General features: G+C 42.2%; 1 protein-coding gene across 2 annotated transcripts in view; it reads right to left on the bottom strand.

Annotated features, from left to right (window-relative positions):
• Positions 1-22,413, bottom strand: part of LOC144503676 (integrin alpha-6-like) — a 107,094-nt gene that overhangs the window by 3,662 nt on the left and 81,019 nt on the right. Inside the window, exons 15-25 of one of the 2 annotated variants that reach the window (XM_078228395.1) lie at positions 20,280-20,469; positions 15,484-15,564; positions 15,243-15,322; positions 13,761-13,835; positions 13,536-13,638; positions 13,176-13,349; positions 10,854-10,964; positions 10,656-10,772; positions 10,460-10,558; positions 4,699-4,824; positions 1,762-1,898 (exon numbers count right to left, since the gene is read on the bottom strand). In XM_078228395.1, coding sequence (XP_078084521.1) covers positions 1,788-1,898; positions 4,699-4,824; positions 10,460-10,558; positions 10,656-10,772; positions 10,854-10,964; positions 13,176-13,349; positions 13,536-13,638; positions 13,761-13,835; positions 15,243-15,322; positions 15,484-15,564; positions 20,280-20,469 — 1,267 coding nt within the window. In that variant the 3' untranslated portion in view covers positions 1,762-1,787. The remainder of the gene's footprint in view (positions 1-1,761; positions 1,899-4,698; positions 4,825-10,459; positions 10,559-10,655; positions 10,773-10,853; positions 10,965-13,175; positions 13,350-13,535; positions 13,639-13,760; positions 13,836-15,242; positions 15,323-15,483; positions 15,565-20,279; positions 20,470-22,413) is intronic. The other variant, XM_078228394.1, reaches the window with a different exon arrangement.

Genomic DNA, 22,413 nt, shown 5'->3' with positions numbered 1-22,413 from the left:
AGTCCTACAAGACTCAGGTAAGGAGGAAAAAATTGGCCATTAAATAACAAACTTAATAGTTTTTATGGGGACACTTTAACACGATCAAAGAAAATCACTGTTAGAGGGCAGCCTGTAAACTGGTCAGCTAATGTTTAAACAGATTTATTTCACAGGAATTTTTCATGTTCACAGAACTAAATTCCGTCCTGTGTTTGTAGCAGAACATACGGATAAGTTATTCTTTCCAAAACTGGAAAGATTTTACTGCACTGCCGATTCCAGGAAACTGGTTTTCATTTTTTAATAAAAATCTAGCAAGGTTTCCGCTGAGCTTTTCAGGATCCCTGTTGGCAAATGTTAGTCAGAAGCCTGTAGTATGTGGGGAGCCACCTAACTGTGTCTTTCTCTGAATTATCAGTTGATAGCAGGGGGCAGGCTGGCTGTCCCATCAAGGACAGTGGATGGGCTCTCAAAGCTGGAGGACCAATAGGAGGGCCTCCAGCATTGAAGCAGCAGTCTGCTTTTGCAGGTAAATGATGGGGAGGGTACCCAAGACTGAGGCACCCATTCTCCAACTCTCAGAACTTTAAAATTATGGACAATGGACTCTAATAGGCCTTTAAAAAGGGGCCAATGAGCTACCTTCCACTTGTGGGCAGGGAGTTCTGCAACCCTCCAAACTACCTCCTGGTAAATGGACTGAGGGTGGATGGAGCTAGCAAACTGGCACGCCAGCCAGCATTGCAAATTGATGCACCGGCCGCCTCTAGGCTTGCCCATTTTGGGGCCCAAATTATTCAGTTCTACATTTCAGCTCACAAAAGAAAAAGAAATACAGACTGTAAATATCTCACCAATAACATACTTAAGTAAATGAATATCAAACAGCAAATCAAGCTTCAATAATGCCCACTTAAACAATGTGTAATGTAAACATGCAGCAAATCTATTTATTCTATACATAGCGTTTTTAAACAGCCATGTGAAACTATAGAAAAATCTTTTAGAGATCAATATTGAAAGCTGGAACCTGCAAAAAAAGATTGAAAGATCCCATTTCCAGTAGCCTGAAGAGTAAGCACCATTTCCCATGCAAGAAGTTTACATGCAAAAGTCATTAAAAGACTGCAGTCAATGTGTAAGAGTACCAAAAGTTTCAATGAATGTCATCACTGCTTTGTGTTACACATCTAGTGTGTAACAGAGAGATGCTATTTAATTTTCTAAAATTAAAATACCATGGATACTGACGATCTGAAATAAAAACAGAAAATGCTGGAAAGACTCAGCAGGTCTGGCAGCATCTGTGGAGAGAGAAAGAGAGTTAATGTTTCAATTCCATATGACTTGAAACGTTAACTGTTTCTCTCTCCACTGATGCTGCCAGACCTGCTGAGTTTTTCCAGCATTTCCTGTGCTATTTAATTTTGCCTGCTCTTCTTAGTGAAGAATGACATTGTATTTTCAGATAATTGTCCATGATGGCTTGTTAAAACCAGATCCTAAACTAAATGAATAAATGTACAACTTCGAATAGGGTAAGTGATGGCAACTTATCTATTCAAAATTGCTTTCTCACTTATTCTAACATCAGAACAACTTGATATTGTCCCCTCCACCGAAACCCATCGTATTAAAGCAACTAAAATGATCAGAAAAAGGATTTGGTTAATGCTGTGCGGTTGAGTCCCCTTTGAGTAAGCGAGGAGTAAAATGATGCCAAGCTCCACACACCAACCCCCTCCAAGCCACGAATTGGAGACCAATGGGACTATTTACCAATCAATGAGGGAAGTGAGTCAACATTATGCATCTGAAGTAAGTCTCTCTTTGTCAGATGGCTGAACCGAGATCTCAGCCTTGGGATACCAGGCATCATAGTGAGGGTCTTTTCTGGTTTTCCTGAAGAAACCAAACTACAAGGAAACAAGTTGTGCAATAATCAAGATCTTATTTTAAAGTTAGTTATCAACCAACACTATGGCTAAAAGTTGCACAATTAATGGCAGTATGGGTGCAATTTTACACAATAAATCTTGATTCAATACACTTTCCTCAAATGTTTTTAAAATGCTCTTCTTAAAAGTCAAATTGAGAAGAAAGGAATTGCCTACTTGGCACTAACAAATATTTTCAAGTTTGTTATGTCCTCACTAATCACAATTCCTTAAACTGATTACAATATTCAATACTTGTAACTGAGATGGTAGTAGTTTTTCTGTGGCATGTTTTCCAGAACTGTAACAAGGTCCAATCAATTACCATAACAATGTCTTTGTACCAAGCACCGTAATGTAAAGTTCACAACAGAACTGAGGAAGGAGCAGAAGAACCACAGGGAACAAAGATCATGGTGGAAGCCAAGTATTGTTAAAGGATTTAAGAGCTAAATAAGGACCGGAAATAATTAAATTGGGTTAAAAATAACAAGGTCTTAAAGTAACATTTTATTTCTGATCAGTTTAGTTAGTAGTCTAACAAATAGATGCATGGCTGAATATCGGTCAGTCTTGTCAGATGCACATCCTGTTTCATGTGGGAATTCTTGTAGGCTTCTCATTTCCTAGAAAACCACATATACGGGAAGTGCCGTTAGCTAAGGACCTCAAGTCCCGAGTTTCAGCAACTGGTGGCACTACAGTGCATTGTTGAGACGAAGAGATATGTGACTAGCATGTTTCTGGATGTGCTCACCCTGCAGCTAAACAGTATGCAGGACAAGAGAGAATGAATAACTGCCAGATTACCAAAGAGGACCAGGCTCGTACTGCACAGGTCCCCCGAGTACATCTCACTCCCCAACTGGTATTCAGTTCTGCACACTGGTGAGGGTGATGGTTCCTCTAGGGAGTGCAGTCAGAGACAAATCTATTGCACCATGGGTAGGCAGGTCCAGCTATATGGGGTGGGAGGGGCAGGCAGATTGGGAAAACAACACTAATCGAGGATTCAATAGTTAGTGGGAAAGACAGGCATGCAAGTCTAAGATGGCATGTTGCCTGCCTGATGTTAGTGTCAAGAAGATCACTGAGAGGCTGCAGTGCAGTCTGAGAGAGAAGGTGCACAGCCAGTGGCTGTGGTCCATTTGTGCGCAATGATTTTGGTAGGAACGGGATGAGGTCTTCCGGGCAGAATTTAGGGGACTAAGAAAGAGATTAGGAGGCAAGATCTCAAAGTTACTGATCTCTGGATTGCAGTCAGTGCCACGTGCAATCTCAAGAGATAGTGAAGGAGGAAGGGCTTCCGATATCTGGGCCATTGAGCCTAGTTTGGGGGAGTGTTGGATCTGTATAGGCTGGAGGGATTTATTCTCAAAAAGGCCCAGAATAATTTCCTTGCAGAGCAGGTTGAGGAAGTGGTTAAAATGGCACACAGATTCAAGGCTTTCTAAACAGAGGCATGGAATACAAAACCAACAAAGGTATGATGAAGCTTCATGGAGCTGGTTCTGCCTCAGATGCAGTAGTTTGTCCAATTTTGGGCACTGCACTTCAGAAAGAATGTAATGGCTTTAAAATGGGTGCAGAAAAGATTTGTGAAAATGGCTTGAAGGATGAGCGTTTCAATTATGTAGGTAAATTGGAGAAGCTAGAATGATTTTCTTAGAGAAGAGAAGTTTGGGAGGAGATTTTGTATGAAGGGCCAAGACAAAGCAGATAAAGGAAACATTAGCGGAAGGGTCTGGAAGCAGGGAACGAGTGATTTTTGGGGAGTGGTGAATGAATTAAAAGGAGACGAGAGGAAAACCCTTTACCCTGTGAGTGGTTAGGAGACTGTGGTGGAGGCAGGTTCAACTGTGACTTCCAAAAGGACCATTATCTGAATGGGGAGACATTTCCGTGCTAGGAAGAAGGGTCAGAGGTGTGGGACTAGCTACATCACTCTCGGTGTGCTGGCATGGGTATGACACAACTGGCCTCTCCCTGTGCTATAACCATTTTAAAAATTTTTGAGACCATTTATGTGAAATCCATAAGCCAAGGATCCAACTAGATTCTGTATTTGTGGCTGCTGGACAAGGATAGTTCTAGCTTTCCTTCCACAGTTGAACAGTCTGCTGATAATCACTCCTTGGGCTCACTAATGAAGAATATCTTTTAAGTGAACATTCGTGGAACTACATTCAGTGAATAGTCAGCATCCTAACAAGTAGGAGTGCTGGAAAAGTTAAACGTATTAAATTCCACCATAAACACCTGCGCAAAATTAGCCATTCTCAGCTACAGTAACTGGGCATGGGTCTCCTGGGCTAGGAAGCAACCATGGTTCATGCTTCCAACTGCCACCTGGTGACTCTTTGGGAAAGTGCATGTTCAGGAAAATCAAGAGTGGGAACAGATTCAAACTGAGCTGGAATGGTCCCTGTGACTGAATGTAACGCTCACTCATCACGTGAATAATAACCCACATGGGTGAGGCGCAGCAGAAGGCTACCAGCACTTAGAAAAACAAGATTCACAACAGGAATCATGGGGGGGGGTGGGGGGCAGAAAGGGCGGGAAGCTTAGGAGGAAATAAAACTATGTTCTGTTGTGTACTCTTCATATACAAATACAATCTAGTTGAAACAGAAGTATGGTGTGCCGAAATCTTTTTTCATACTTTATAACTTCAAGCTCTTATCCCTACCATGTGGCTTGCTCAATGAGGAACAGGTTGAAGATTTTCTAATTTATTTGAATTTAACTCCACTTAAATCATCCACAATGCACTCACCTTCCACAACAAAAATACCAGAAGCGCCAACAACAGAATTCCAGCCAGGATAGCAACAAAAATGATCCACCAAGGAACTCCAAAGTAATGACTGACGGTTTTTTCAGGGAACACAGTGACTCGCACCTGAAGGAAGATTTTACAAAGTTGTCAGTAAAATGAAAGTTCCCTTTATTGGCCATCTGTATTGCCACTTACCAAACACATTGTGACGTTTGTGGCATTTATATATGTTAAAGACAGCTCATTAATAAACACAAAAGAATCAGCAAATTATTTCAGTCTCAAATTACAATTTCAATTCACAAATTATACAAGATACATCTTTTTGCTGTCATTGTCCACTAAGCAAGTAGAACATATGCTTAAAACATATGATTAGCAGTGAGGTTGATTGCCTTGGGCTACAAGAAGATATAGACAGGGTGGTCAAATGATAAGATAAGTGGCAGATGAAATGTAACTCTGAAAAGTGAGAGGTGATACACTTTGGAAGGAGTGATTTGACAAGGAAGTATTCAATGAATGGGATGATAGTGGAACAAAGGGACCTTGGCATGTTTGTCCATACATCTCTGAAGACGGAAGGGCATGTTAGTAAGGTGGTGAAAAAGACATATGGGACACTTGCCTGTGTCGATTGGGGCATAGATTACAAAAGCAGGGAGGTCGTGTTGGAGTTGTATAGAATTATAGGAAGAATGTGATTGCACTGGAGAGGGTGCAGAGGAGATTCACTAGGATGCTGCATGGGATGGTACATTTAAGTTAAGATAAGTTAGAGAGGCTTGGGTTGTTTTGGTTCGAGAAGAGAAGACTGAATGGGGCAACCTGATCTCGGTGTACAAGATTATGAGGGGCATGGACAGAGTGAATAGGGAGCAGCTGTTCCCCTTAATTGAAGGGTCAGTTACGAGGGGACTTGGGTTCAAGGTGAAGGGCAGGAGGTTTAAGGGGGGGGGGGGGGGGGGGGGGGAATGTGAGGAAAAACATTTTTTCCCCCCCCAGAGGGTGGTGACGGTCTAGATGTGCTGCTTGGGAGGGTGGTAGAGGTGAGTTGCCTCACATCCTTTAAATAGTATCTGGATGAACACTTGGCACGTCATAACATTCAAGGCCAAGGGTCAGGTGCCGGTAAATGGAATTAGGTGGGAGGTCAGGTATTTCTCACGTGTTGGTGCAGACTCGATAGGCCGAAGGGCCCCTTTTGCACTGTATGATTCTGTGATTCTATGAAAATCATCAAAATATTGGGCCATGAATCTTTAGGTGAAAGTCTCCGAGGGAATTATCTTTAAGTTTCTTGTCTGCATTTCAATGCTGTACTAACTAGAAGTACAAGTTTGCTTTTAGCTATTCTAGCAAGTTTAAAAAATATCAATTTAACTCCATTTACAGTTTTTAGCATTTTTTTATAAATAGATCCTTCTTGTGGAAATCACAGTACATCAGTTTTTGAACTTTTACAGATTCTTAAGGATACTTTAGATAAAATGTAATCTTCAAAATAACTCAAAGCTAAATGTAATAAATTAAAAGCATCAAGTTTTTCTGTTTAGTATTGCTGCAATGATCATTTACGAGCATTTGATAACATACGACAAGGAAACAAAATTAAAGAAAATTACATGAGAAATACTGGGACTGGCTCTGCATTTAATTCTGCAACGTCACAAAGAAATCGGCTATTCAGCCCGATAAGCCAGTTCCGACAGGAGCTCATTGACCAAAGCAATGTAAATCTCATTTCCCTGCCTTTTCCACAAAGCCATTTATGTGGTGTCTTTGCAATTGCCTTCTTATTGAGATTATAGAAATGAACATTACACGATAGCAGTGTTAAGTTATAGCATGCTGCCAAAGATTTGACAACGTGTTGTTATCTGCCTGTGCTCCAACTGCTGCTAATGTGCAACAGACAATGGGGGCAATCTTACCGGCCGTTCACGCCACGCTCCCGCTGCAGGAAGTCAGAGAATTTGGCACCCAGCTAAATTTCCATTCACTGCAGCAGGATAGGAAAATCCCATCGGCGTGAATGGCCCATGTACCCCTTTGCCTCAACAGATATTGTGATGAAAAATTGACAGCCGGAGTTTCTGCAGGAGTTCTCCAGCAGGCGATGGCAGAACCAGAGAAACAACTAGAAAATGGCTGTTTCTTCAATTAGCCTAATGTATTGGGCAAATCTGTTATGAAAATTGGACATTTAGAAAATCATAATATTATCGGGCAGAATCAGAATGTTTTTGTGAAAGTGAAACTGTTTTTGACAAATTTATTGCAGCTCCTTGTAACAAGCAAGGCGGATAAAGGGGAACCAGTGAATACCATGTACTTGTATTTCCAAAGCACATTTGATAAGGTGCCACATAAAAGGTTATTACAGAAAAAAAAGTTAAGGTTGGGAATAATATATTAACATGGAAAGAGAACTGACTAACTAACAGTATGTGGAGATGCCGGCGTTGGACTGGGGTGAACACAGTAAGAAGTCTCACAACACCAGGTTAAAGTCCAACAGGTTTATTTGGTAGCAAATACCATAAGCTTTCGGAGCACTGCTCCTTCGTCAGATGGAGTGGAAATGTGCTCTCAAACAGTGCAAACAGCACATTTCCACTCCATCTGACGAAGGAGCAGTGCTCCGAAAACTTATGGTATTTGCTACCAAATAAACCTGTTGGACTTTAACCTGGTGTTGTGTAACTAACAGTAAGCAGGTTAGAATAAATGGATCATTTTCACTGCGGAGTGCCAGAGGAATCAGTGCCGGGACCTCAATTATTTACAATGTTACTGATTTAGATGAAGAGACCAACTGATTGTAGCTAAATTTGCTGATGATACAAAGATAGGTAATAAAGCAAATCATGAGGACGACAAAGTCTGTATCCCTTTGCAGACTGGTTAAGTGAACGAACAAAGGTTTGACACATTGGAGTCAAAATGTGGGAAACTGGGAGGTTGTCCACTTTGACAGCAACAATAGAATGAGGGAATATTATTGAAATGGGAGCGACTACAGAATGCTGCAGCTTGGTGTCCTTGTACATAAATCACAAAATGTCAGCATGCAGGTACAGCAACTAACGAGGAAGGCAAATGGAATGTTGAGCTTTATTGCAAAAGGGGATGGAGGACAAAAGTAGGGAAATTTACTACAACTGTACAGGGCATTGGCGAGACCACACCTAGAGTATTGTGCACAGTTTTGGTGGCGTTACTCAAGGGACATACTTGCTTTGGAAGCAGTTCAGAGAAAGCTCACAAGTTGGTTCCTGATAAGAGGGGTTTGTCTTTTGAAGAAAGGTTGAATAGATTGGGGTGGGGTTTAGAAGAATGGGAGGTGATCTTATTGAAAAAAGATTCTGAGGGGACTTGACAGGATACATGCTAAAAGGATATTTCCTCTCGTGGTGAAATCTGGAAGGAGGGGACTCCCACATAAGCGGTCTCCCATTAAGACAGATGAGGAGGAATTTCTTCTCAGAGAGGCTGTTAATCTTTGGAATACCTTTCCCAATTGAACAGTGGAGGCTGCGTCATTGAATATATTCAAAGCTGAATTATCCAGATTTCGACTGACAAGGAAGTCGTGGGTTATGGAGGTGGAAGGCAAGAAAGTGGAGTTAAGGCCACAATCATAGAATCCCTACAGTGCAGAAGGAGGCCATTCGGCCCATCGAGTCTGCACCGACAACAATCCCACCCAGGCCCTATCCCCGTAACTCCACATATTTACCCAGCCAATTCCTCTAACCTACACATTCCAGGACACCAAGGGGCAATTTAGCATCACCAAGCAAACCGGAGCACCCGGAGGAAATCCATGCAGACACGGGGAGAACATGCAAACTCCACAGAGACAATGACCCAAGCTGGGAATCAAACCCGGGTCCCTGGAGCTGAGAGACAGCAGTGCTAATCACTGTGACACTGTGCTGATCAGCTGCAATCATACTGATCCTTTCAATGATCTGGAAAAATGTTTAGTATCACGTTGTCAGTGACCATTTGAACTATAGCCAGAACTATCCCTGTATGTTTTTTGAAAATCATTCATGGGATGTGGGTGTCACTATCAGGGCCAGCATTTATTGCCCATCCCTAATGTCCTTGAACCGAGTGAGTTGCTAGGCCATTTATGAGCCAACCACATTGCTGTGGATCTAGAGTCATGTGTAGGCCGGACCAGGTAAGGATGGCTGATTTCCTTCCCTAAAAGGACATTAGTGAACCAGATGGGTTTTTACAGCAATCACGGTTATCACTAGATTCTGAATTCCAGATTATTAGAATTCAAAATTTCACCATCTGCCATAGTAGAATTCAAACCCATGTCCCCAGAGCCTTGCCCTGGGCCTCCTCGCAACCTTGAAGTTGTCTTTAATACATTATTACTCAAACTCCCCCACCTTAATTATCCTAGTCTATGTCCCCTTTTCATCAATTCACAGCCAACTACTAGCAGTAATCTTCCACAATTTGCTTTTTCTAAATTTTTCATAATCTTGAAGACTACTATTTGGTCATCCTCAAAACTTCTCTTGTCATGAGGAAAAAGCCCCCCCCGAGGAATGGTTCCACTCCAGCAGGGTTTGGTATAGCTCAGCACTTGTAGGGAGTTGGCAACCAACCCTGCTGGAGTGAAAAGGGGGGGGGGGTGGGGCAATCGAGGCCCCCCCCAGACAGTGCCATCTTGGCAGTGCCAGCCTGGACCCCTGGCACTGCCCAAGGGGCAAAATGCCTATGACCCAGGGGGCATCTTGACACTGCCCACCAGGCATCAGGCTGTACCAAGGGGGTGGGACGATCTGGGGGTGGGGGTCCCTCTGCCACTCTGTGCTGAGTGACAGAGGGAGGGAGGCCAGTGATCGGGACTGGCCATCGAGGTGGCGGAAATTGAGGCTGGCCCTGACATGTTCAGGGGGCCAACAGACAGGGGCCATTGTGCATGCACCAATCTAGAGTAATCAATACAAATAGAAAACAAGTGATCTTAACAGATCGCTGAACCATCCCCTGACCAACATTCTATAACTTGCATTTATATGGCACATTCAATATAATAAAACATCCCAAAGTGCTTCACAGGAGCATTATCCAACAAAATATGACAAAATCACAAGCAGGTTTTCCAGTAGGAAAGACAAGCCAAAGATGAAAATTGTAAGGATACTTTAAAAGAGGAAAAGCCAGAACCATTCTGGGAGGAAATTCCAGAATATAGGGCCAGGATTCTGAATCTTTATACCTATACTTTGCTGTTAATATCCTAGCCAGCTCTTTATTAATATAGTTAAAATCCCTTAATAGCCTCTGCCTTAAATTTATGTAATGTTCCTTTTACTGCATATAGAAAATATTCAGTTAAGTATGTCCCACCCTTCGTAAATCCATGTTAACTATCCCTGGCTCATCTGTTATTTTAAGAGTCTTATAATTTTGGCCTGTAAATTTGCATCCTGGAAGTTTACCCACACAGAAGATGTTTGAAAAATTATGATTAATATGACTATTGTCTACTTGCCATCATTCTTCAGTGTTCTGTTATGCATAACAGGTAAGCTTGGTCACACTTTTCATACAGCATTTCAATATATGTGAATTTAAAAATCAGTAATTATATGTTAATGGTTATTTTTACTTTTCACATATCTTTGCATTTAAATTAAATCGGGTGAACTTTTTTGGGCTAATTTTTCTATCCAAATTATATACTTAATTTCTTCTTAAATTGCTACAATGAGTAAATTACCTCAGTTTCAGCATTGTTAACCACAATGTTTTTGGCTTCAGATTCGACAATTATCATGGCTTTAACAATGATATCAAGGTAGTTCAGTTTGGAAAATTCCTGTAAAACAATATTAGGCATATTTAAAAACAATATTCCACTGAAACAATTCTAGATGTTCCCAAGATTAGCAAACACACCTCAGATTCACATTTACCTCTAGAAATGTGGTGTTCCATAGTCGTGAACGTAAAACCAGGAATGCACTGCTTTCCAGTCCTTGAAGGGGGCATTTTATATCAATACAATTAGCAGTTTTGGGCTGGTCACAATTCTGCAGAATAATTAATTTCACAGTCAGTTTTGAAACAAAAGGATTTGGAATTTTAAAAAAAAAATCAACATCTGCACTTACCAGAGTTAAATATTTTCTTTTATCGGAGAAGTAGGAAGGAATTGTTCCCGAATTCTTCTTGGATTCATTGTCCTCAAGTTCCCTTCTTTTTCTTGTTTGATTAGGAACTTTCTGAAATAAAACAACCAGTTTATGAGGATCACAAAATGACTCAGATTATGTCTGTAGGTAGATGAACTCCAACAGAAAATTATACCTATGGCTTAAACAAGCCAAAATTGAGGTTCCGTCGGGAACAAGATACAAAAGTCTGAGGTCACGTACCAACCAACTCAAGAACAGCTTCTTCCCTGCTGCCATCAAACTTTTGAATGGATCTACCTCGCATTAAGTTGATCTTTCTCTACACCCTAGCTATGACTGTAACACTACATTCTGCACGCTCTCCTTTCCTTCCCTATGTACGGTATGCTCTGTCTGTAGAGCGTGCAAGAAACAATGCTTTTCACTGTATACTAATGCATATGACAAAAATAAATAAAATCAAATCGATTCCCAAATTGTGCCAAGTTAACTGATCTCAGCCAGTGTAGCAATTGGGGTGTTATAACTGACTTTACTTACTCCCCAGCTGGGAAACAGGAAAAAGTGCATGCTGGATTCTTGACTCTGATCACTATCCGGTGATTACTGCTGGGAAATGCATACACAAGTCAGAGAGAGAGAGAGAACAATTACTTGAGCAGTAGGACCACTCACCTTTGTGAAACGGAAATTAAATATATAGGAAATCATGTTAAACTAAAGTAGTTTTCTGACGAAGTAACAAGTAAGGTGGATAAAGGGGAACGTGTAGATGTGGTGTACTTAAGAGTTCCAAAAGGCATTTGATAAGGTGCCATATCAAAGTTATTACACAAAATAAGATTGCATAGTGCAAAGGGAAATATATTGGTACAGATAAATGATTGGTGAACTATCAGGAAGCAGAGAGTGGGGATAAATGGGTCTTTTTTGAGGTGACATGCTATAAGAAGAGGAGTTTCACAGGAATCTGTGCTGGGGCATCAACTACTTACAATCTACATCAAAGACTTGGATGAGGGGTTTGAATGTACAATAGCTAAATTTGCCGATGACATTAAGATAGTCAGGAAATCAAATTGTCAAGGGGATGTAGAAAGTTTGCAAAGCAATGCAAGACAGGCTAAGTGAGTGGGCAAGAATTTATCAGATGTAATATGATGTGGGAAAACGTGAACTAATCCACAATGGTGGGAAGAACAGAAAAGCAGCATGCTATTTAAATGGAGAGAGATTGTAGAACTTGGTGCTTACAGAGGGATCTGAGTGGCCTGGCACATGAACCACAGGAAGTTAGTATGCAGGTGCAGCAAGTGATTAGAAAGGCAATTGGAATGTTGGTGTTTACTGCAAGGGGAATGGAATATAGAAGTAGGGAAGTTTTACTGCAGATGTATAGAGCCTTGGTGAGACCACATCTGTCTTGGTCTCCTTATTTGAAAGGAAAAAATATGGGATGAGGGGCTTACCTTATGAAGAAAGGTTGAACAGGTTAGGACCTATACCCTTTTGAGTTAAGATGAATGAGAGGTGATCTTATTGAAACACACAAGACCCAAAAGGGACTTGATAGATTAGATAACAGGAGGATGTTTCCACTTGTGGGGGAGTCTAGGACAAGGAGGTACAGTTTAAATGTGTATACCTTTTAAGATGGGGATGAGGAGAATTGATTTCTTTCAGAAGTCATTGGTTATGTGAAATTCTCTTCATCAGAGAGCAGTGGGAGCTGGATTTATTCAAGGCAGAGTTAAGCAGATTTTTGATAGGCAAAGATATGAAGGGTTATGGTGGGGAAGCAGTCAAGTGGAGTTGAGACCACGATCAGCCATGACCTTACTGAGTGGCAGAGCAGGCGCCAGGAGCCGAATGATCTATAACTGCTTGAAAGTGCTACGTCCCTATCTTTTTATTTACTTCTGCCAACTTCAGGAGGAGAGACTAAATGGTTGGGTGAAGGAAACTACATATACACACTCCACAGCCAATATATCAAACATCTCTTTTCCCATGCTTCCCCTCTGTTATCAAGATGCGGTTTTTTAAAAAAAGTATAAATATTGTAGCATAATATTGAAATAATTTTAAAACAAGAAATAGTTAAATACTGCCTTCTGCAAACAAAACTGTCTCTATCTAAAACAGGTTACTTGCTTATAGGGTGCTTTTATGAGAAACCCACAACTGTATGTCATTGACAGCCCAACTCACAAGGAAAGCAATGCTTTACTACAACACAAGGTGCAATAACCTTGTAATTCAATCTCAGCTTTGAGTACAAAGTTAATTATTAACTACCGTGAACTGTCGATTGTTAATTTCATGACTGGGTTTGCACTGTATGTTATCGATGCCATTTGAGTCAATTTTCACCAAGTAGAGCAGCCATTTTCCATTGGCTATTTCCTTTGGCCACTTGATTTGTAGCCAAGTGGTATTCAGAGATTTAAGTGATGTGCCCAGATTAATTATCTGAGGGAAAACAAAACATTGTGAAGTTTAAATACATACAATGCCCTTCATTGTTTAATAATTGTAGTCATTCGCATCATGAACAGATAATCTAGGAGAGGTTTAAACGAACAATGCTTTACGCTATTTAAAATTGCTTAAAACAGGAAGCCAAGTTCACCAGTTATTTATTTTTGAAGATGTTACCTTGAACTCGTACTGGATCAAACTTCCCACATCCTCTTCAGTCATCATAGCACTCTCACCCTTCTCCGAACCTCCAAAATACACCTGAGATGGTGTAGCGGCACTGTTCAAACAGAATGATATGATGTATGTTTCCATTCTTACGCTATTTCTTACATTCTACCCACCACCACAGCATTGAGAACATATTCACATCAAAAGGACAAAGTAGGAAACTTTACTCACCCAACTACAGACAAATGTAGTTCAATCATAACTCGAGCAGTAGCAATGGTTGACGAATTAGCCTGTTCACTGGTCCTGTAAATGGAAATTGGCACCTCATTCACAAAATAATTGATTCATCAAAATATTACGGTTGGGTTTCTGAAAGATCAAGACAGTTAAGCCAAGCAGGCAATGAAGATCATAAGTGAGGTGATGATTGCAAGAGCTATCGGGCTGTGGCATTTGACCTTTGTTGGGCTCCCACTTCTGATCACTTCAGTAATCACTGTTGGAAGTACAGTTATATAACTGCTTGAAACGGTGTATAAAACTGTGTATAAAATTATGAAAGGCATAGATAGGGTGAACGGTGGGCAGCTTTTCCCCAGGTCGGTGGTGACGTTCACGAGGGGTCATAGGTTCAAGGTGAAGGGGGGGGGAGGTTTAACAGATATCAGACGGACATATTTTACACAGAGGGTGGTGGGGGCCTGGAATGCGCTGCCAGGCAAGGTGGTGGAGGCGGACACACTGGGAACGTTTAAGACTTATCTAGATAGCCACATGAACGGAGTGGGAATGGAGGGATACAAAAGAATGGTCTAGTTTGGACCAGGGAGCGGCGCGGGCTTGGAGGGCCGAAGGGCCTGTTCCTGTGCTGTATTGTTCTTTGTTATATGGACATCAGGTAAGGGCACAAAACAATGAGCAAGACAGGGAATTGATATTGGTTTTCCATTCAATAAAATTCACTAGAACAGCAACCACTTCAATTACAAGGCACAACTTATTTTAATAATTTGTCAAAGCTCAGAATATGGAATAGCATTTTGGTAGATGTAAGGAAATAAAAGATATGGGTCACGATCTTACTGGCTCAACTCGCCGGTTGATCAGTGTGTTGAACCGGGAAGATAGCGTTCAAGGCCAAACATCAGATTAATGCCAATTGCTATCTTCCCGGTCTTGTTTTGCCGGTGAGAATGGCTCTTCATCCAGAGAGAGTGCAAAGCCTATTTACATGGAATTAACTACACTTAAATGTAGTAACCAGGTCCGGCACAGCTGCTTCTGCCCTCCCAGGTGCTTCCCCTCTCATTGGCGAGAATCACTACTGCTCTACAGTAGCAGGGACCAGCCGCCATGGCCATGCCGGGGGGGGGGGGGGGGCATGGTTGGGTAATGCCCATTGGGCAGAGATAACCTGGAAGTACCCACTTGGCACCCTAGCAGTGCCTGGTTGGGCACCATAAGTGCGCCGGGGCAGTACCATGGAGGTGGGGCCTGAATAGGGGTGGGCCTATGCTAAGACGGTGGTCATGCAAAGGGGTGATATCAGGGGTCTGCCAGGGGACTCATCAGGATGGTCCTGATGTCGGTGACAAGATTGCAGAGCTGAGTGCACCAAAAAAGGCCAGTGTGGAACATTCTTATTTTCTCGTCCTTAGAGCACTTGGAAATTTTTGGGAAAAATTCCACCCCTGATTCTTACTGCCTTACGTTTTCAGCTGTAGATTGATATTGAGGTTTGTGGTGTCCAGCGTAATCCCAGCAGTACTCATGATTAAGTAGAAAGTAACCTAAAACCAAAATAGTCATTGTATTAGGTTTATGTTTCACACAAATCAGAGTCATGTGTAAATTCAACTTGCTTAATTTAGAAAACAGGCCAACATTATTTGCTGGATTTTACAAGGAAGTAAAAACAAGTAAAATATACATACTTGAATGAAAGGTTTACCTCAGAGTCTCTCTTGAAGGGATTTCCAAGTTCACACTCTGCTCGGGATCCATTCTGATTTGCTGTACATGATACTTTGTCCTAATTTAAACAGAACATTGTACATCAAGGTAAAATCCAGTGCGTGTGACAGTCAGTAATTAATCAAAAGAAATAGGTAATGAAAGCAGATATCAAACATAATTAGAATTCAGCTCACCCACTGGGTTACTGGGCAGAAGTACTGTTAGTGTTACACAGAAATAGGCTAGAACACTCCCAAATCCAATTCCAAATCTTGTGGGAGCTCGCTGTTTTCACTTGGAGCATTATAATTAATTAGGGTTCTTTTGGAGGTGGCAGGAGTAAGAACATAAGTCAGGATTTCCACTTTAGATGTGATCTAGCAACTTGTGGGTCTTCTATGCTATACAGCAGAAGCAACATGCATCAGACAGAGCTAAACTATCCCATAACCAACAGATCCGATCCAAGCTCTGCAGTCCTACCACATCCAGTTGTGACTAACAGGAGGAGGAGGTTCCACAATGAATCCAATCCTCAATGACTGGGGTGCCCAGCACATCAGCGAAAAGACAAGGCTGAAGTCTTTACCATCTTCAGCCAGAAGTGCCAAGTGGATGATCCATTTCAGCCACCCTTCCAAGGTTCCAGTCTTCATTCCACATGGTATCAAGAAATGGCTGAAGGCACAGAATACTGCAAAGGCTCTGGGGCCTATCAACATTCCAACGATAGTACCGCAGACTTAAACTCGGGCACTAGCTGTGTCCCTAGCCTCGCTGTTCCAGTACAGTTACAACACCAGCATCTACCCAGCAGTGTGGTATATTAAGCAGGTATGTTCTTGTCCACAAAAAGCAGGACAAATCCAACTCAGCCAATTACCACCCCATCAGTCTACTCTTGACCATCAGCGAAATGGTGAAAGGTGTCGTTGAAAGTCCTGCCAAGAGGCACTTGCTCAATGATAATCTGCTCACTGATGCTCAGTTTGTGTTTCGCCAGGGCCATTCAGCACCTGACCTCATTACAACCTTGGCCTTGTCATGGTGAAGTGGTAAAGCAGCTCTCCCCTAGTCAATTTCCTTGGTTGGCCACAAGAAAAGTTTAAGTTTCTTTTTTATGAGAACATGCCTTCAGTAAATCAAGATGTATTGAACTATTTATAAGCTATGAATAATAAGGAACCAATCAAGTAAGGTTTTCATGAGTCAAAGAAAAAGAGAAAATTTATTATTCAACAGACCCAATAATAATATTAAAACACAGAGACAAATAAAGGGGCTTTTCAGAAAAAAGAAATCAGAAAAGGTAAAAGAATATATGGTGTGGTGTCATTTTGTTGCCCTTGAAATGTAGGTACTGAATGCTGTGGCCTATTTATATTAGCTGGCTTCCTGGATGTGGTCAGATGTAGAATGTGTTGCAATCATTATAATATTCGGTTATCTGGTGCAGCTGGCTTCTTGAACCAGACATCATACTTGCTTCAAAAAGAGAGAAATAAAGCAGTTTCTTTTGCTGAAGACTTTGATACCATCTTTGTCACTTGCAATCTCTCTCTAGTGGCTGGCTGCTTTGCCTCGAAATACTTTGCCCATTGTGTATTTCCAAGAGGTTTTGGGTGCATCTCTTTGTGGCAACCATTGTTCTTTGTTGTTCTTTGATATTGAAACAAAGAAAAGTACAGCACAGGAACACACTCTTCGGCCCTCCAAGCCTATGCTGATAACGATGCCCTAACTAAATTTAAAAAACCTTTTGCCCTTACTTGGTCCATATGCCTCTATTCCCTCCTTATTCGTGTACCCATCCAGATGCTTCTTAAATGTTGCTAATGTGCCTGATTCCACCAAGTCCTCCGGCGAGTTCCAGGCACCCACCCACCACACTCTGAAAAACTTCCCCCACACATCTCCCTTAAACTTTCCCCCTCTCACCTTGAACCTGTGCCCCCTTGTAATTGACACTTCCACCCTAGTAAAAAGCCTCTGACTATCCACCCTGTCTATGCCTCTCATAATTTTGTAGACCTTTATCAGGTCTCCCCTCAGCCTCCATCTTTCCAGTGAAAACAATCCTAGTTTATTCAACCCCTCCTCAAAGTCAACACCCTTGAGACCAGGCAACACCCTGGTGAACCCTCTTTGCACTCTCTCCAAAGCTTCCACCTCCTTCTGGTAGTGTGGTGAAAAGAACTACACACAATACTCCAAATGAGGCCTAACCAAGGTTTCATATAGCTGCAACATGATTTCCCAACACTTGTACTCAAAGCCCCAGCAGATGAAGGTAAGCATGCCATACGCCTTCTTAATCACCTTGGCCACTTGTGTTGCCACTTTTAGGGAACTGTGGGCCTGCACGTCCAGATCCCTCTGCATGTTGATATTCCTAAGGGTTCCGCCATTTGCAGTATAATTCACACCTAAATTTGATCCTCCAAAATGCATCACCTTGCATTTGTCTGCATTAAACTCCACCTGCCATTTCTGTGCCCAAGTCTCCAATCTATCTATATCCTGTTGCATCCTCTGACAATCCCTGGCACTATCAGCAACTCCACCAATCTTCGTGTCATTCGCAAACTTACTAGTCAGACCACCCACATTTACATATACTACAAAGAACAGAGGGCCCAACACCCCTCTGGGTGCTCTGGTTTCCTCCCACAGTCCAAAGATATGCGGGTTAGGTTGATTGGCCATGCTAAAAATTGCCCTTAGTGTCCTGAGGTGTGTAGGTTAGAGGGATTAGTGGGTAAATATATAGGGATATGGGGGTAGGGCCTGGGTGAGATTGTGGTCGGTGCAGACTCGATGGGCCGAATGGCCTCTTTCTGTACTGTAGGGTTTCTATGATTTCTATGAACACTGATCCCTGCGGAACACCACTAGCTACAGATCTCCATTTTGAAAAACACCCTTCCACCGCTACTCTGTCTTCTATAACCAAACCAGTTCTGTACCCATCTAGCCAGCCCACCCAAATCCCATGTGATTTTAGTTTTTGTACCAGTCTACCATGTGGGACCTTGTCAAATGCCTTACTAAAGTCCTTATAAACTACATCCACAGCCCTTCCCTCATCAATTATCTTTGTCACCTCTTCAAAAAATTCAATCAGTTGGTGAGAGATGACCTTCCCCGAACAAAACCATGCTGCCCGTTACTAACTAGTCCATTTTCTTCCAAATGTGCATATATTCCTGTCCCTCAATATCTTCTCCAAAAGCTTCCCCACCACTGACGTCAGGTTCACCAGTCTGTAATTTCCTGGATTTTCCCTGCTTCTTTTCTTAAACAAGGAAACAACATTTGAGGTTCCAGAGGACTGGAAATTATCCATTGTGGTCAAAGAGGATGTGAAGATATCTGTTAAGGCCCCAGATATTTCTCCCCTTGCCTCCTGGGATAGATCCTATCTGACCCCAGGGACTTACCTACCTTAATTCAATTTAGGAAACCGAACACTTCCTCCTTTGATAGATTGACATTCTCTAGAACATTCACACACCTATCCCTGATCTCAATATCCGTCATGTCCTTCTCCTTGGTGAATACCGGTACAAAGTACTCATTAAGGATCTCACCCACTTCCTGTAGTTCCACACAAACTTCCCTCCATTGCCCTAGAGTGGGCCTATTCTTTCTCTTGCTCCTAACATATGCATAAAAAGCTTTGGGCTTCTCCTTGACCTTATTTGCTAAAGACATTTCATGGCCCCTTTTAACCCTCCTAATTCCATGTTTGAGTTCTTTCCTACTTTCACTATACTCAAGGGCTTTGTCAGTTTTTAGATGCCTAGACCCATCACATGCTACCTTTTCTCTTTTGACTAAGTTTACAGTTTCCCCTCGCCATCCATGGTTCCTGAATCCTGCCATTTCTATTGTTCATTTTTGTGGGGACATGCCTGTCCTGCACTTCAATCAACTGGCCTTTAAAAGCCTCCCAAAAGTCAGATGAGGATTTGCCCTCAAATAGCCGCTCCCATTCCACATTCCCCAGTTCCTGTCTAATTTGGATGTAATTGGCCATCCCACAAATGAAATTTTAAAATAATTAGATGACAATGGTTCTGCACTCCAATAGCACACATTCGTGTAAGGAAGCAATGAGGCATCGATATTGTTGCTGGACTGCCAATCCAGAGACTCAGCGTAATGCTCTGGGGACCCGGGTTCGAATCCTATCATGGTAGATGCTGAAATTCGAATTCAATAAAAATCTGAAATTAAAAAAAGTCTCACAATGACCATTGTCAATTGGCGTCAAATGTTCTTCATATCCTTTAGGGAAGGAAATCTGCCATCCTTGCCTGGTCTCGCCTACATGCGACTCCTGGCCAGCAGCAACACTCACATCCCAACCCTATGGCATAACTATAGGGTTCGTGGTGGGAGATACAGGAAGTATATCAGAGGTAGGTTCTTTACGCAGAGAGTGGTTGGGGTGTGGAATGGACTGCCTGCAGTGATAGTGGAGTCAGACACTTTAGGAACATTTAAGCGGTTATTGGATAGGCACATGGAGCACACCAGGATGATAGGGAGTGGGATAGCTTGATCTTGGTTTCAGATAAAGCTCGGCACAACATCGTGGGCCGAAGGGCCTGTTCTGTGCTGTACTGTTCTATGTTCTAACCCATGAACAAAAACACCTCTCAGCTTGGCTTGGATGGGGTCATATTGGACTGCTGGTAACCATGCAACCACAAATCAGCAAGAGTCAGCATCTTCAGGACAGGAATTCAGAATGGGAGAGACTGGAGAAAATAACTAAGAACCTACCTGAGTTGATGTCAGGACTCGATACGTAGAGTAGGTTAAAGTGTCTGGAAATGTTGCAATCAGGAAAGCTTCATGTGCATCATCCCCATTTTGTCCAGGTTTAGTTGGGTCCGTCGGCTTGTTAGTAACAGTTATTTTCAGCACAATGTCCTTCTGGTTACTTAATTTAAATACTGGAACATTTTTCTTCCTAAAGAAACAGAACAGTGCAAAGGATTTAGTGGGTTGTCCAAATCCATCCAATCAGGTTTCAGCTCCTGCTACTAGTTCAAGATAACTCTTGTCAAAGTCACAAATAACATCCTGTGAGATTGCGAGGAAGGTACCCAGCTTTGTCATTCTTCTGACCACACTAACCCCCTCCACCAGTTCTCCATTCGCATTCAGCTGAGGGAGGCTGCTCTAACCTGGTTCTATTCTTACCAAATTGCTCGAGTATCATCGCTAATGGCTTTGTATCCTGTACGGTTCTTTTGTTGTCCCCCAAGGATCTATCCTTGGTCCCCTCATATTTCTCATCTACATGTTGCCCTTTGGCAACATTTGTTTTTGCGTGTATACTGATGACACCAACTCGACCTCATCGCTCTTCCATTGTCGCTAAATCGGACATCCATTCTGGCTGAGCAAACATTTCTGCACATTAAATATTTAGAAGATCAATGTCAATTTTCTAAACAAGTCAGGGGATATGGATGTGGCTAACACTGAGCATTTATTGCTAATCCCCGATTGCCCTTGAAAACGTAGTGACGATACGCCTCCCTGAACTGCTGCAGTCTATAGGGCGGAGGTACACTCAGTGCTGTTAGGGAAGGAATTCTAGGATTTTGTCCCAGCAACACAGTGAAAGAATAGCGATATATTTCCGTGGCTTTGGGGAAAACATACAAGCGATGGTGTTCCATATGTCGGCTCCCCTTGTTCTTCTAAATAACAGACATCACAGGTTTCATTGGTGTATCAAAAACTCCCTGGTGAGATGCTGCAGTGCATCTTGTGACAGATACACACTGCAGTCACTATACACTGGAAGGAGTGAAGATTTAAGATGGTAGATGAGGAATCAAACAAATGGCCTGTTTTGTCTTGGATAGTGTCAGGTTTCTTGAATGTTGCTGCATTCATCAGGTCATTGGAGAGCATCACACTCCTGATATGTATCCGGTTTGCCCGTCTTTTTGTAACCAGAACAGTCTGTGGGCAATTTTACGTATTGCCAGTGTTACACTTGTACTGGAACTACAAGAACAAGAATTCTAATATTGCAGGATTGTTTGTGGGGTCCATGGGGGCCCATTGAGCTCAGCCATTTCCTGATATCATAAATTGGACTGAATTAGCTGAAGATGGGCATTTTGAAGCTGGAACCTTGGAAGGACGATCATCCAGCCAGAGCTTCTAGCTGAAGATGGTTGCAAAATATTTCAATCACGTCTTTTGCATTCATGTTCTGGGCCTGGTCGTGGAGGATGGTGACATTTGTGGAGCTTCCCCTCCCAGTTCATTGTTTGATGGTCCCGCCATCGGTTACAACTGGATGTGGTGGGTTTGCAGAACTTTGATCTGATCCAATGGTTGTGGGAATCACTTACTCTGTTTCTGCTTATATGTAGTCAGTCCTGTGTTCTAGCTTCACCAGATTAGCATTTCATTTTGGGTACATCTGGGCTCCTCATGGCATGCGCTTCTGCACGCTTCATTGAACCAAGGTTGGTCCCTTGGCTTAACGGTAATGGTAGTGTGGGAATATGATAGACAATGAAGTTACAGATTGTGGCCAAATACAATTCTGCTGCTGCTGACCCAGGTTTGAGATGATAGATCTGTTCTAAATTCATCCCACTTTGATGACGGTAGCACTACATAAGACAGGTCTTTGTTTCCACAAGGAGAATATGGTGGCCATTTCATGGGCAGATGCATCTGCAACAGATAAGCTGGCGAGAAAAAGATCACATAGGTTTTTCCTCTTGTTGGTTCACTCACCACCTGTCACAGGCCCAGCTTTACAGATGCTTTCTTTAAGACTTGCCAGCTCTGTCAGTAGCGATGCTACTGATTCACTATTGGTAATGGACATTGAAGTTCCCCACCCATTGTACCATCTGTGTCACTGTTACCTTCAAGTGTT

The sequence above is a fragment of the Mustelus asterias genome, chromosome 14 (genome assembly GCF_964213995.1).
Source record: "Mustelus asterias chromosome 14, sMusAst1.hap1.1, whole genome shotgun sequence".
Classification (NCBI taxonomy): domain Eukaryota; kingdom Metazoa; phylum Chordata; class Chondrichthyes; order Carcharhiniformes; family Triakidae; genus Mustelus; species Mustelus asterias.
The sequence above is the reverse complement of the archived record's forward strand: the minus strand, read 5'-3'. Positions and strand labels throughout refer to the sequence as shown.